The sequence below is a fragment of the Boleophthalmus pectinirostris genome, unplaced genomic scaffold (genome assembly GCF_026225935.1).
Source record: "Boleophthalmus pectinirostris isolate CB_2022bp ecotype Guang Dong unplaced genomic scaffold, ASM2622593v1 HiC_scaffold_14, whole genome shotgun sequence".
NCBI lineage: Eukaryota > Metazoa > Chordata > Actinopteri > Gobiiformes > Gobiidae > Boleophthalmus > Boleophthalmus pectinirostris.
Genome location: NW_026571047.1, coordinates 17,364,355 through 17,379,420, shown reverse-complemented (window position 1 = coordinate 17,379,420; position 15,066 = coordinate 17,364,355). Strand labels below are relative to the sequence as shown.

Below are 15,066 nucleotides of genomic sequence, written 5' to 3'. Positions count from 1 at the left end.
GTAATAGTAGTACCAGCAATGTGCCACAGAGTTTGTGAGCACATAAAAAGGAAGTAAAAAGTGCTTATTTTAATATTAACATGTGATCTTATATTAGTTAAGATAGTTTTAACATTTCCAATATTAATGAGTATCTAGTTTTCATTTTAGTTATAAATTAGTATTTGGGTATAGATTTTTTTGAGTGCCCCATCTCTGCCTTAATCCTCTACCTTTATATATACTACTCCTACCACTACTATTACTACATATAACCTACTCCCTCCCACCCTCCGTCACACGCTGTACTATATAGTGAATGTGTGTGGGTCATGTGATCTCACTCCTCCGCTCTGGACCTTTGCCAGCTCACGTCACCCGCGCTGAGTCGACAAAATGCTGACAGATGCAGCGCAGCATAAACACCAAATGATAGAGCGCTCCTCCAGGTTCAGCTGAGGACCACGTTATAACTGCGCACTGTGGTTGTAGACGTATGGCTAAATGGAGCCAACCATTTGAACATAGAAGGAAACACTTAAAATGAACTCTCTGCCTGCCGCAAAAAAATATATCCGTGGGTCCAGAATGATGAAAAAAGATAACTGAAATAGTGATTAATAATTAAAAAAGATTATGTTTTGAATTGGGAAAAAATCCTCAAAATGTTGGATGCTGGAAGCTGATGATATTCAAACACAACTGACTTCATCCTACCAGTTTTATCATTACCTCCATCCTATTTTTTATTTTTATTTTTTTTATTTAATGGTGTTCTGTGTAACTTGTCTCCATTGCTTTATCTGTGATGTTCAACAGCAAAGCATTACATATTTATCTAGCTTTTTTTTTTCCATTGTGGGTGTTTCTGTTGGTCAGAAATATCTTAAAAACATGCATCTACACTGTGCATGAGCTTGCTCTCCACAGATCTGAACAGTAATAACTTGCCCTAGTGGCTCCAAACACTTATCCCCATGGCGATGTTATGTTTTAATGCCGTACTGAGGTATTACTTTATTCAAGTTACACAGTGCACCTTTAAAAAAACAAAAATAGCATAGAATAAAATCAAAATAAAAACAGTGAGGGCTAAAAAGGGCATGCCACCAGACAGAGTTACAGGTCAGATTTGTGGAGAGGCGAGCCCACTCACAGTAAGAATGCAATTTTTTTTTTTATGTTTGGACTATAAAAACACCTATCATTGAATCACTATAAGATAACTGTAATGTAAATACTGTGGAATATGTCAGGCAAAGCAATAACACCTCAATGAAATAAGTAGCTGTCAGACTGTCTATGAGAAAAGTTACATAGTGCAGCTTTAAACACAAAAACTCAATCAGGCCCTCTCCCCATCACTCAACCTTCCCAGCTCCCATCGCCTCTATCACTATTGTAATTTTCCTTGTTTGACTGACAAGAAAAAAGTAATTCATCTCTATTTTTCCCTAAGCTTCTAGCAGCAAATATGACAACAGACTGATTAGCATGATTACTAATGCTACAAAATAAAAACAGACACCAATAAGGACACAAAACGCCCAATATTTTTCAATTTTGCACCGTAAGTGTTTCTCATACAAGCAGTTGCATTTTGTTACCATCTAATTACATTGTGATTATGGTAATGAGAAAATTGTGGCTCCGAACAAAATGACAAACCAGATTGCTCCAAAGCGCAGACATGTGCAAAACACTGACTGGGACTGAATGCTAAACGCGTTATTTACTACAAGGGCGTTTTTGACAGCTTGTCCTGCACCCTAGGGCTTTTGTTTACCTGCCTGTGCTCCTGATTGCTTCCCAGTCCATAGATGATTTCTTGTTGCCCGCTAATGTTGTGGAGGTCAGTTTTCCTATGACTCCTGTGGGAACGCTTGGCTGCCAATATCTCAATGCATTTTACAACATTAGATCTCAATTTTTATGCCCGTAAGGTACTGCCTCTTTTACTGCCAAGGTGAGTGTGTATGGGCGAGCTTATTGAAACCCAGCCAAGCGCAGCAAGAATATTCCCCCAATTGCTGATCACAAAAGCATGACTTGGATTATAGGAGTCCACTAGCGCACAGTAGTTTAGGATGTGATAGATTGGCATATTTAGCAATGGAGAAATGGCGAAGGAACACTACCTGAAGCGGTCGCCCTGTGCAGCTCTGAGGGGGTCTTGGAGGTGCGTTGAAATGTCTTTACACTGAGCATGGCGTCGATAAGGAGCTGTTGCTAAGATACAAGATTGAAGATGATGGCCGCGCAGTCATTAGTGGCCCGCGAGGCTGTCCGTGGGGTGCTGTTGGAGGAGACTAAGGATTATTATGTGGAAATATTGGTTTTTCAATTTGCCCTGTATCCTGGATATGTCTATATGAAATTACTATGTTGCTCTTTTGTGCTCCCTCGCTGTATCTTAAACACTTGACTGCTAGCCTTTGCCTCTGCCTCTGGGCTTTCACAGGAGGTCCCTGTCCGTGCTCCGTTTCACATTTCGTACAGTGACGTTTGGGCCCAAAGCCAAAGATAAACCAGCCGCGCTCAGTCTTATCAATAAAAGATCAAGGGCAATTTAAAATGCTATTTGGAGGCTGTAAGGAGAAATGACATGTAGGAAGTCATACTTTGCAGTGTCATCGCTTGGGGGTGTTCTACATGTATCTCTAGTGGTGGAATGTTGAGGAGTTACCATGGTGACACAATGCACAAACAGCAAGCACAGACAAAAAAGTGTTAAGCTAGATTGAAAACTCACCAGAAAAAAAAACAAAAACTCAAAATGGATTTAAACAACATTTTCGGGAGCCGGTGATCAGTACAAGTGTTCATAGTCCTCGATAGGTGTCCTGTTTTCAACTAAAATAGGGAATGAGTAACTGAAAAACTGTTGACTAATGCTAGCTATCTTGTGACTAACGTTATGTGAGAGTCAGTTTCAGTTCTTTATGGTCAGATTGCATTAAAATAAAGCACAGATTAGTGTCTAACAAAGCCTCAGACAGAGCAGAGCTTACAGTTAGCGTCACACCCCCAGGGAATGTTGATGACATCAGCTGCAAAATCTCATATGCAGTCGTCTGTATGGCCCTGTATGTTTTTTTTTTTTTTGTTTTTTTTTTGATAGATTACAACTGAAGTACATGGACACTTGCTGCATAAAAAGCCCGTGTTGCTAGAGAGAACCAGGAAGCATCAGTAATTTCCTGGTGTAAACACTTGTAGGCATCTTATAAATCAAACACGTTCTTTGAGGCAATGTCATGGCTGTTTGCAGCAGCCAGTGGAGCAGGAGCCAGACCACATCAGCTGAACATGTCTTTGGCAGTCATTTAACTCTACATCTTGGATTTATTTTTGCTTTCTTTTTTACACGCTCACCACAAAATTTGTTGTGGTGATTTTCTGATGTCAGTCAGTGTCAGTTTTGTAATTTTCACTTCAAATTAGAGTAGCAGAAACTGAAACTCTAGTCAGCACTCTAGTCATAGAACCTGGTTTCTGTTCTCATCTCATTTGGTTCCCACTGAGGAGAATATGAGCTAATATGGAGGCTTGAATGCACTTAAATTAAATGTGTATTATTGCTATAACTACAAGGTGAGTTTTAAAACTCTCCCAACCAATAAAGCTGTCTGGTTTTAATATCGTTGAGTAAATGCTTGTCTGCGTAGACTGGTGTATGAAAGTGTGAGAATGGGTGAGTGGTTCTTTGTTGTGAAGCGCTTTGAGTGCCTTGAAGGTGGAAAAGTGCTATATAAAAATGTGACCATTTACCATGTGACCAAAGTCTGCATACAGGGCACCACAATCAATAGAATAGTAAAATGCAATACAATTTTCAACACCAAATATTAGTACATATTACTTCTTACTATGTGGTCTTACAGTTCTGATATAGGTCTAGGCCATACAAAACTATTCAGGAAATGATGTTTGTTAACGTGTGAAATCAATATTAAGTTTCAGTTCTTGTTTTAGTAATGAATACTATCTGGGTATTGATTTTTTAACAAACATAAGGTCAACTGTGTGGCCCTTCATGTAACTAAATTGTATATGTGCTGCTTTTGTGTCTTCAGAGGGAGATGGTGTACGCCCCTCAGGACTCCCCTAACCGTCGCCTCAGTAACGCACACATGTCTTCCCAGCACTCGTCTGCCTCTGCCTCTCCCCCACAGGGCTCTCCGTCCCGGGCCAGGCTCCTGTACAGCGGTGGGCGTCCCTCTTCCTACGCCGGACCCCCGCACCACACCCACTCGCTGCCCCACCCGCACTCCCAGTCCCACCACTCTTCCCCCCATCAGCAGCCTCATCACCCGCAGGCCGCTTTTGTCGCCTCGTCCAGCGCCATTTTGGAGCGCCGGGACGTGAAGCCGGACGATGAGGTGGGGGGGTCCCGGAGTATGGTGCTGCTGAGGGGGGATGATCGTGGAGGAGGGGGCATCTACGCTGACCCGTACACTCTCGGTCCAGACCCGGGACGGTTGAGTCTAGCAGGAGGTCCGCACTCACCTATCCCGAGCCGAGCGGACCCTTATGGTTCTCTATACCGGCGTGGAGGGGGAGCTGGCTCTGTCCGATCACTAACTTCTTACTCAGCTGCAGCTTTACAAGGCGAGTTAATGGAACGAGAAGCGCTGTACAGACCTGGGGGACCACTTTACAATGACGCCTATGCTGCTTCAATGTTGGCCATGGGACTGCGAGTGCCTCCTCCCTCCTCACCGCAGAAGATCCCTGACATGAGAGATATGAGAGACCCCTATGGAGGGACCATGCCGGGGCGGGGGTCACCGGGGAGGCAGAGTTTAAGGAGAGACTCAGTAACTTCATCTGTCTTCGGGGACAGTCCCAAAGCCCGAGGGCAGAGCGGGCTGGGATTGACAGCGGAGCAGCTCTGTCTGATGGCTGGAGCGGACGGAGGAAGTGGGGCTTACGGATCTCCACTGATGGGCAACGAGACAGAAACTAGGTACCAAAGACATTTATATTAGGGCTGAAGCTAATTATAATTTTAGTAGTCAAACAGACAATAATTATTTTTTGATCAGACAACTAACAAAACTTTTATTTCTTTGAAGGTGCATTGTGTACCTTTTCTCTTCGGGGGTCCATTAACTTTTTGCTTCTATGGATATGTCATTGCTCTGCTTAAGCAGATCTACCTCACATTTATTCATTCACAGGTGGTTTTATTGCTCCAAAATATTTATTTTATGCGCAACTACAGCCAAATATGCACGGATTTCCCAAATACGCACGGATTTCTATTTTACGCGCACAAATATTTTTGACAGCTTTCTTACTCCATAGACTATGACCAGTGTTGCCTCTCCACAAATCTGACCTGTAACTTGGTCTGGTTTGTTCAGCATGAAGATAGAAAGTTTTAATGTCATACTATGAAACATTCCAGTTAAAGCAAAAAACACTTTCATGAAGAAAAGTATTTGATGGACCATCAATCAGAAAAGTTACACAATGCACCTTTTTTCTTCACTGAGATTTTTAAATACATTTTTAACCAAGTAAAGTTTGAAAAATTGTGACTGGAGGCTTCTTTGTAGAGAATATTAAACATGTGTTGTAGAGTCTGTATAGTGTGGATACAACAATAACATTTGTCAAAACACAATTACAGCTATTTTAATAGTCGACTAGTCACAGTTATTCAAATTCAGATGTTGCAGTCCTGCATTTAAACAAACGGCTTCCACAAACCACAATGAAAGTACAAATTATGAAAACGTGTTCTCTGTCATTGACATTCAGCTCAGAGGCCAATGACTCAATGAGTTGAAAAATGGTTATTTACAACATGGTTCACGTTCAAGTAGCTCACAGCAGAGCGTGTGATGAAGTGCTTTTATTTATAAATCGTGACAAAAACACAAATCTTCCAGTAACATCCTGCATGCAAATCAACAGGATTAACACACTGAATACATGATGAGTAGATCTCCAAAAATACACGCACATATCGTATGCATATGTATTTTAAACATGTTTGAGTATTCAGTGTCATCTGTAGATCTATAGTATGTTTACAACGCTGAACTTGTTATGTAAACAAAATGTACACAACAAATTGACTGTTTTCTGTTTTTACTCTGGTCAATGAATGTAGCTGTAACATGAAGTATTCCTTGTTGCATATGTACAGTATTCCCATTAGAATCCCACTACAACACAATTAATTATTAACAGGGAAAAATAGTCAATACTTCCTTTCCCCTTGTTGGGGAAATCACAAACATAGCACAATTGGGCAGGGATTAGCCACATTCCCAAATCCTGTTTTTCTTCAAAGTAAAAAGCCTGTGGTATGTGTGCGTACGTGTGTTATTGTGTGTGTGTTTGTGTGTGTGTTTACAGGGAGCGTATGGAGGCTATGGAGAAGCAGATAGCGAGTCTGACCGGGCTGCTGCAGCGTGTTCTGAGCAGAGCGCCAGAGGCTGAGAGCCCGTAAGCTGACAGCTCCTATACAAACATGCATTTATCATCCGCATCATGTTCACGGGTTACGCCCCAAATCAATTCAACATCAAGTGCTGCCTAATAGCTGACCTTATAGAGCATCAGAACCAAAGAGCAGTGGAGAAAAAAGTAAACAGTCATTGACCAGTAACTATTCTATCTCTAAGATGACTGGAAATCATCAATCATTAATTTATGTTTAAGATGCACTATGCAACTTTTCCCGAATGTTTTCGTGGATATGTCATGGTTTGTTTTCATCACATGATTCACTTTTCTCTGGCACTTACTCAGTGCAGCTGCTTGTATTACAGTTACAGTAAAAGCTGCTTGTATAAGTTAAAAACCTGCACTGTTATTGATGTAATTGGCGTAACCTGCTTGTCTCTGTGGAGTTAGATATGTTAAATGCCTTACTATGTAACATTTCCTGGCAAAGCAAAAACATCTCCATCTCCAGACAAGCAGCTGGTCCAAAAAGCATACACAGACAGTGTATTAAGTTTTATATGTAACTAATTGAATTCTAATGAAGCTGAGTGTGTAACAGAGATAGATACTACATACTGACTGTACTGAGCATACAGAGAGACTTTGTGTAGTAATAGAGGACAATTCATCAAGTCAAACGATGCATGAAAAGCAATATAACATTAAACAAAAATATTTAAATAAAATCTCTACAATCACAGATCTATATTACAATTACATATCAGAATTTCTTTAATTTTAGTTAGCATATTTTTCCCACCTGAAAAGCAATTTTAACCTTGCCTTTTTAGATGTAGAATTATTACAATCATTTTTTTCCTAAAACTTTCTACCCCAGCTGTCAGCGCCGCCATAAAACCCAGTGATTCAATTCTAATTCAGATTCGACTCCCATCACCATCCATCACATCCAACACACACCTCATTGTACTCTGAGCTGCTGCCGACACATACATTTTCCACATCCTGCATCGTATATCAATACTCCAGACTGCATCGCTATAGTAATGCTCCATATAAGTACATTAACACTGGCCTTTTCCAGGGAGAAGATTGAGTCAGCCAGCGACTGTTCAGGAACTGACAGTAAGTCCCCGCCAAAATAAAAGACTTGTTTCACTGCCGTTCATAGCTATCCACTGTTTTTCTATCACAAAGCTGACATTTTTTGCATAATTTCAAAGTGCGTCACATGTTTTTCTTTGCAATATAAGCTTCATTTTTGCTGCTTTGTAACTGGTGCTCATGCTTTTTTGTTTTAGCTGGACGAACTAAAAAAAAGAAAGGTAGATCAATGTTTAAACTGTTGCCTTTACCCCCATGTCTCTACTCTAACCTTGTGTGTCTCAGTGGACTAACTTCTCCTCTGTAGTAGTAGACCTCCATCTATATCGCTGTGTTTATGTGTTAACAATGAGTTGCATTAAATTTTATCCTAAATTCCTAAAGGTATTTTTATCAATATAAACACCCACAATATAAACAATATAAACACCCACCATTAAATAAAAGTACGTAGTACATTTATTGCGATACTGTTGAATATTTCTGGCAAAACAATGACATTTGAGAAAAGCAGATCTTTAAAAACGTTTCAAAACTAATTTTAAATTTTAATAGTATAATTTATTATTATAATATGTCTTATTGTCCAACAAAATGCAAAATCACATTCCTTATTTTGTTATATAGTAGCTGTAGTTTTGATTGGGGAAGTTGAGAAAATGAGTGCTATTTCCCTTTGTTATCTGATTGTAAACAACTTCTGAGAATTTTAATCTAATGCTAAATTAAAGATTTAGTCCCTGATAGTTTCAATTGGTTTCAGTTCACGTTGGATTCTTCCATTTTAATTCCCCATTTTTGCATAGCTGTACATGCTTCATGCTTTGTGTTGGCTTATCTTGTGAGCTTGAAAACATTTTATATAGTTATGTCTTTTACCCTGTGTTATTACTTCTATCTCTGTCTGCTCGGTGCACCTCAAATAAGACTTGTATTGAACAGTCAGGAGCAGCTGGTAGCCACTGAGCCGACCATTCATTTGACAGTTTCAGAACCTTATTGTCTGAGAACTGTCTTGCTCAAATACCATCTTAGCTTTGACCTTTCGACCTTGAGTTCAGGTGTGAGTGGGTACCCAGGTGCTGCTATGCTTTGTAAACTGTGCTTCAAAGCCCTGAAATAAAATCAAAAATAAAACGTGCCTTGAAATGCAACTCGGAAAAACAACCCCATCTGTTATCGAGCGACTGATTATGTGGTAGTATTTCTCCCTTTGTCTTGTCTTTGCATGACGCGTGTGACTCTACATCCTAATTACTGTCACAATGTAGATTGCATTCCCATTTCAAAGGATTATCTGATGTCTTCTGCCTCCTAGTTGAAGCCGTCTGGGGACTGTTTTCCAAATAGTTTGTCTGCACGGATTTAGTGGAAATATGTTTTTTTTCCGTGCTGACCTTTTTTATCCCCAGTGGATTTCCATGCTGTTTTGATCAAATCTCTGTAAGCCGGTATTATCCAACTTTGACCGACCAAATTACTCATGACAAAAAACCATCAAACAATATTTTTTATACTAACATCCATGTCAAAGAAGTGTTTCTTTTTCATTTTGCCAACTATAAAGGTGCACTATGTAACTTTTCGGTCCACCACCTACTTGTCTCCATGGAGATGTTATTACTTTGCCTGGATGTTACACATTATTCAAATACTGTTATTATGGCTGTGAGATGTAAAACCTTATTGTGGAACATTCTAGGAAATTATCATATGGCTGACCCTCCACCAGAAAAGTTACAGTGCACTTTGTACAATGAAAATAAAACTAAATGTAGACAATGGTCAGTACATATAAGGCAGTAGTAGCAGCAATAGGTGTAATAGCTATCATAGTAGTAGTAGTCGTGGTATTAGTCGTAGTCATAGTATTAGTAGTAATAGCAATCATAGTTGTAGTAGTAGCTGTAACAAGAATAGTAGAAGCATTAGCATTGGTAATAAATAATTCTAATCTCTATGACACTCTTTATTTAGTTACTGTTCATTACATTATGCTTTTACCTTGTCCTAACTTTCTACTAACATTTCATGCATTTAGCCCTATTATAACTTGACTCTTTTCCAAGCACTGATGTTTTTGTTGTGTGCAGCACTGACCCCATCGGCCCCCCTGGCCCTTATGCCCCCGCCCTCGTCTGGCTCCAGTCAGTCCGTGTCCGTATCCCGCTCTCAGATGCAGCAGCACCTCCAGGGCCTCCAGCAGAACACCAACGCCCTCCGCAAACAGCTCTCACAGCTACGCAACATACAGGTGAGCGTCCAGATGGTTAGGCCAGTGTCCAGGGAAAGTTCAAATGTGGCAACCAAAAGTCAGTGCACTGCTGTTGTACAGTTTTTATAGACAGGTAATGTCACCAGTCGCCTATATCAGCCCTTTAAGAGTTTATTGTAGAAAGCCATGCCTGTCCATATGTCCCTAAGATGTAAACTTTTTAAACATATGAAAATTTGTGTCCAGATAAATAATTTCTTCCTGTGTGATCACTTACACTTTCCCTTAGAGGTGGGCGATGTGGCAAAAAAAAATTTATATCACAAAAGTTCACTCTTTCGATTTTGCTACAGTTCATGTACAGTTATATTTTTCTACCTATCTTTAGGGGGTATATAAAGTCATCTGCCTTTTCTGATTCATACTTTGCTTCATTCAAAGGCTAACCAACAGAAGAAGTGGGTGGGAAAAGCGTCAGCGTTTGATCAGACAGCTGCATTAAATAGAGAAATAGTGAATCATGGTATGACGACCAAAATAGACCAAAAATAGCAGATCATCAAAGGAATGAGATCAGAGTTTGATTGATTTACCACTATCACCCAGCCCCACTTTCTCTCAACAGAGTTTTGTATATATTTGTGTTTTGTATTTATCCTCTTTCCCAGTTGGAAAACCAAGATGCAGTCCTGTCTTTGCTGAGGCAGACTGAAACTGAGCTGAGCCTCATGATGCTGGACGCTTCCAGAACCCAAGAAGATCCACTCCAAAGACAGCGCCTCCTGGTGGAAGAGGAGAGACTCAAGTACCTCAACCAAGAGGAGCTTCTCATACAACAGCTGCAGTGAGTCAAGGGCACAGATGGATCATTATTTATTATCAGGATTTTATGGTGTAATTACTAAGTGTTATATCTTGTGTTGTGCTACATATTTTAGTCCTGTTTATTTTTGCTTTAGAAGAGACTAAAATAGGCCTTCTTTGCTTCTTATTGGAGTGTGGAAATATGTAGTAATCGACTCCAGTGCACATTGCAAATAAACAAAATCTCTGTAAATGACTTAAAAAAAGGAGCAGGTAGGTGCATTAGGCAATCCATAACTATGTTAAAAATGTATAAAAAAAAACAAAATCTCTGTTTGGATGCAATGAGCAGTCTCCTAGTTATTTTATAGCAGCCAGTCCTGTAGTTTAGATCTCAACAAACAGGCATTGGTTTAGTCCTTCATACTGCAATCTTTTCTAATTTAAAGTTTCAGTTCTCTTAGACATGTTTAATATGAGCACTATAAACTGAAACATGTTTTTAAATGTAGAGGACAAACTTAAAGGTGCACTATCTCATTTTTTGGGTGCAGGGTCTAAAACCTTGGACATGTTTTTGCTTTGCCTGTTTTTTGTTTTTTTTTTAATTAAATTTACAACATCTGTAAAGATAGACAAGCAAGTGGCAACCCAGAAAAGTTACATAGTAAATCTATAATCTCTTTTTTCCCCTAATTTCTTAATAGTACAGCTCGAATTACTTAGTGTCTATTCAGTTACTTTGCTGAAGGTTAGGATTGTGTCCACAGTGATCTGGAGAAGTCGGTGGAGGAGCTGCAGAGGAACTCTTCAGTGAACCACGGCTTGGTGACAGAACAAGACGTGGACCAGAAGAGCAAAGAGCTGAGGGCGCTGGGAGACACACTCGCAGAGCTAAAGAGTCAGTCCTTTCTCATTCACATAATGAACCTCCTCTAAACCTGCATCCTCTGTTTATTATTCACCGTGTGTAACTCTTGGCCGTGTGCATTTCGTTTATAAAAATGAGGAGATGAGGAAATGTTGGGCTTAAAACCTGCTCCGTTAGGGACTGTGTCATGGCAGACTCTCTCTATTATCTGTATTATAGTTGGGTGAGGCATTCTCAAAAAATGACATTTATTTTATGAGACTGTAAGATTAATTGAGACACATACTTGAAGTGAATTTCAAAAATATTTCTCAAATGTCTTATTTAACCAAGACTTTTCATTGTTTTGTCACATTGTATTTAGAAGAGTTTTACTTTCAGAAGTTATTCAAAGTAGTACCACACCAAATCCTGTTTAAATGTCAAAAGATTTTTCTACTTAGTTATTAATCCAGTTAAACTGATGATGTAGTAAGTTGTGAACAATGAATAAATTAACATAAAAATCACACATGTAGTTTGGTAGGTAGGAAAAAATTGCCACTATCATAGATCTTGTTACCTTTGGTGCATATGATCCAACTATCCAACATTATCTATTAACTTGTGTATCAAAATACTTTAGTAATACATACATACATTAGTAATAATATTAGTCTACTACTACTATTATTACTACTACTTACTACTGCACTATTACATTACAGCTTTTGTTGCTTTACTGCATTGGGTGCATTAATACACAAACACCTCATAAAAAAATTTAACTAGACCTTGAATGAATCTGGAATTAAACCAGGACTAGAACAGGACTAAACCAAGTCTATATGAGAACTAAAGCCTAGGCTCACACCAGGACCAAACCAGGGCAAGTATGAATACTCATTGTGGCTGTAATAGCAGATACTATCCACCAGTATTGTTAATGGCTGCTGACCTGTCTCTCCTCTGTCCTCCAGGTCAGTTCCCCAGTCTGCAGAGTAAGATGCGTGTGGTGCTGAGGGTGGAGGTCGAGGCTGTGAAGTTTTTGAAAGAAGAACCATATCGTCTGGAAGCTCTTTTAAAACGATGCAACAACATGACCGATGCTCTCAGCTCACTACGCAGGTACACAACTGTTATCTGTGTGTATGAACATGAACAGTGGTGGAAGAAGTACTGCATTTTGTTACTTAAGTAAAAGTACAGATCGCAAGCAAGCAAAAAATACTCAAGTAAAAGTAACACATGAAAAAATCTACTTAACTAAAAGTATTAAAGTACCTGTTTAAAAAATTACTTAGAGTAGAAAGTAGTAAATATTTCATGTAGATTTTGAGGTCTTATAAGGCTTCAATTGTAGTGGTTTGATACAGATTTGTGCTGAATTCTAGCTGATTATATTTGTATATTTTTCTTTGCTCAAACTACCAAAGTGTAAAAAATAACTCCCTCAGCCTTTTCAGCAGATCCCACACAATAATAAAAAATGCTTTTACTTTTTGGTGCAGTTAAAAAATGTAGTGGAGTAGAAAGTACAGAAAGTAAAATGAAAAAGTCTGCACTTTAAAAAGTCCTCAAGTAATGTACAGATACCTAAAATTCATATTTAAATACTTTACTACTTTTACTTCATTACTTTCCACCACTGCTTATGAATATTGTTGTGTTTTAATACAACTACATTTTATTCATCTTTGTGCAATCCAATTCTGAAAAAGTTGGAACAATGTGTTGTGTGCAGTTGAAACTAAATGTTTATGATCTATTTGCAACAGATTATTAAAGGCAGAGATTGTATTTACAAAAACAAAAGCACTCAAGCACAACACGTCATAAGTCTTGATACAATTGGCCTGATTTTTTTATATTTGTATTTTTTATATGTACATTTTACATATTTCCTCAACTCTTTCAGATTTGTGCATGCCTGATTGTGAAGTACATTTGACTGGCAGATGAAGTCTCTAACACTGTAGGCCTGTGTGTATGTATTGTAGTGTTCTCCTCTCCCTCCTTATGTACAGACAAGTGACTGAGGGAGTGTGGAAGGGGCCTGAAGACCTGCCCAGCCAACAGCAGAAGAGGTCAGAGGATTTAAGTCGCAGTTCAGACCTGGACATTTTGAGCAGTCCCCCCCTCAGCCTCAGTGACCTCAGCTCCAGCTCTGGACTGGCCAACTGGATGCCCCTGTCCTCCTCCAACGAGTCTGACTCCTCATGCCCCGAGCAGGACGTTCCCCCGGCGATGACCTTTCGGAACAGAGTGCTGGACGAGCTGCCCACACGACGCCCCTCGGATAAGGCTGTGTCGGCCGAAGTCAGACTGGTACATCAATCAATCAGTCTTTATTTATAGAGCCCTTTACAACACTTAAGGTGTCCAAAGGGCTTTCTATTAAAATCATCACAGTATAAAAACATGCTAAAACTATTAAATAAAACAAATTGTGCAAAGTATCCCTGTAATAGTGAGTGTTAAAAATCAGTAGAGTAGATGAAGTATAGATAGAGAGAAGTTTGAAACCTGGATATAAACATGCATTAACATTTATATAACCTTTTTAAAAATGTATAATTTATTGGAATGTTTTTTTACCCATAAAAGAACAAAACCAAAAAAAACTGTATTGGTATTTTTCTAGAAAGTTTTCCCTATTGACAACATTTTACTTTTACAGGTAAATTCACAAATGTTAAACTTGATCATTGCTGTTAGTGACTAGACCTAATACCTCACTGTATTACAATAAAAATCTGTATTTTAACAATATTCATTTTAGCTGCCCCCATCTGTATTAAATATTATTGGCCTATAGAATGATGCCATCTTAAACCCATCAATATTATCAGAATAAACGCACATTTAGACAGTTGTACACCACCTTATCTACATTCAAACTCCTCAGCATCTTCTCACACACTACACTGTCCATCATTCATTTTTCTATAACTTTAATAAACTTGTTCCATAAAGTTTATAAGGTCATGTTGTTATCTGTTTCATAATTTTATAGTAATGGGAAAGCGATTTGATCTAACCGAGCATGAAGATAAGATAAGGAACGGTATGAGGTGGATGGTCGCTTTGCATAAAATGTGTAATCATAATCTATACCTAAACTTTAATCTAATATTACTTTTACTGCACTGCATTGTGTTTTATATCGCCGCTTTTACTGCCACCATCAGTGGTACACAGCTATAATTACTAAAACTGATTTTCATTTTCATTTTTGTAGAGCCAAAAACTCACAACAGCTGTCACCTTGCAGAAGGTCATTACTCAAGAAAAAACAAGCTGATTAACCAACATTCACATTTTAGTACTTTTTAACCTGTACTATTGAGTGTATCCTGAATTCTTACTACAACCTACCACCCTTTTATCTAACTATTACTACAGTACATCCTCTACTAATAAGACAATCCACTGTGCGTCCAAGGTAAAATGCAGTTAACAATCCCCTCAAGTGTATTAAGTGTATACGTGTAATAAATAGATAAATTAAATGCCAAAATGATTCTGTAAGTAAATTGAGTAAAACTATGTATTATTTAAGGTCCTATATTACACAAAATTGACTCTTGTGAGCTTAAAGCCATGTTGGAATGTTGTTTTCTCATCAAAAACAGAATTGTGTTTTGTTTCCTTCACACATGCTTGTTAATTGTTTATTATTAGTCTG

At 38.7% G+C, this 15,066-nt stretch overlaps 1 protein-coding gene across 1 annotated transcript in view; it reads left to right on the top strand.

Annotated features, from left to right (window-relative positions):
• The window catches only part of LOC110154359 (SRC kinase signaling inhibitor 1-like), a 105,203-nt gene that overhangs the window by 76,959 nt on the left and 13,178 nt on the right, over positions 1–15,066 (top strand). Inside the window, exons 7-15 of the mRNA XM_055150264.1 lie at positions 4,056–4,948; positions 6,352–6,441; positions 7,490–7,530; positions 7,707–7,730; positions 9,603–9,763; positions 10,393–10,568; positions 11,299–11,429; positions 12,359–12,506; positions 13,406–13,706. Of these exons, the coding sequence (XP_055006239.1) occupies positions 4,056–4,948; positions 6,352–6,441; positions 7,490–7,530; positions 7,707–7,730; positions 9,603–9,763; positions 10,393–10,568; positions 11,299–11,429; positions 12,359–12,506; positions 13,406–13,706 (1,965 nt within the window). The remainder of the gene's footprint in view (positions 1–4,055; positions 4,949–6,351; positions 6,442–7,489; positions 7,531–7,706; positions 7,731–9,602; positions 9,764–10,392; positions 10,569–11,298; positions 11,430–12,358; positions 12,507–13,405; positions 13,707–15,066) is intronic.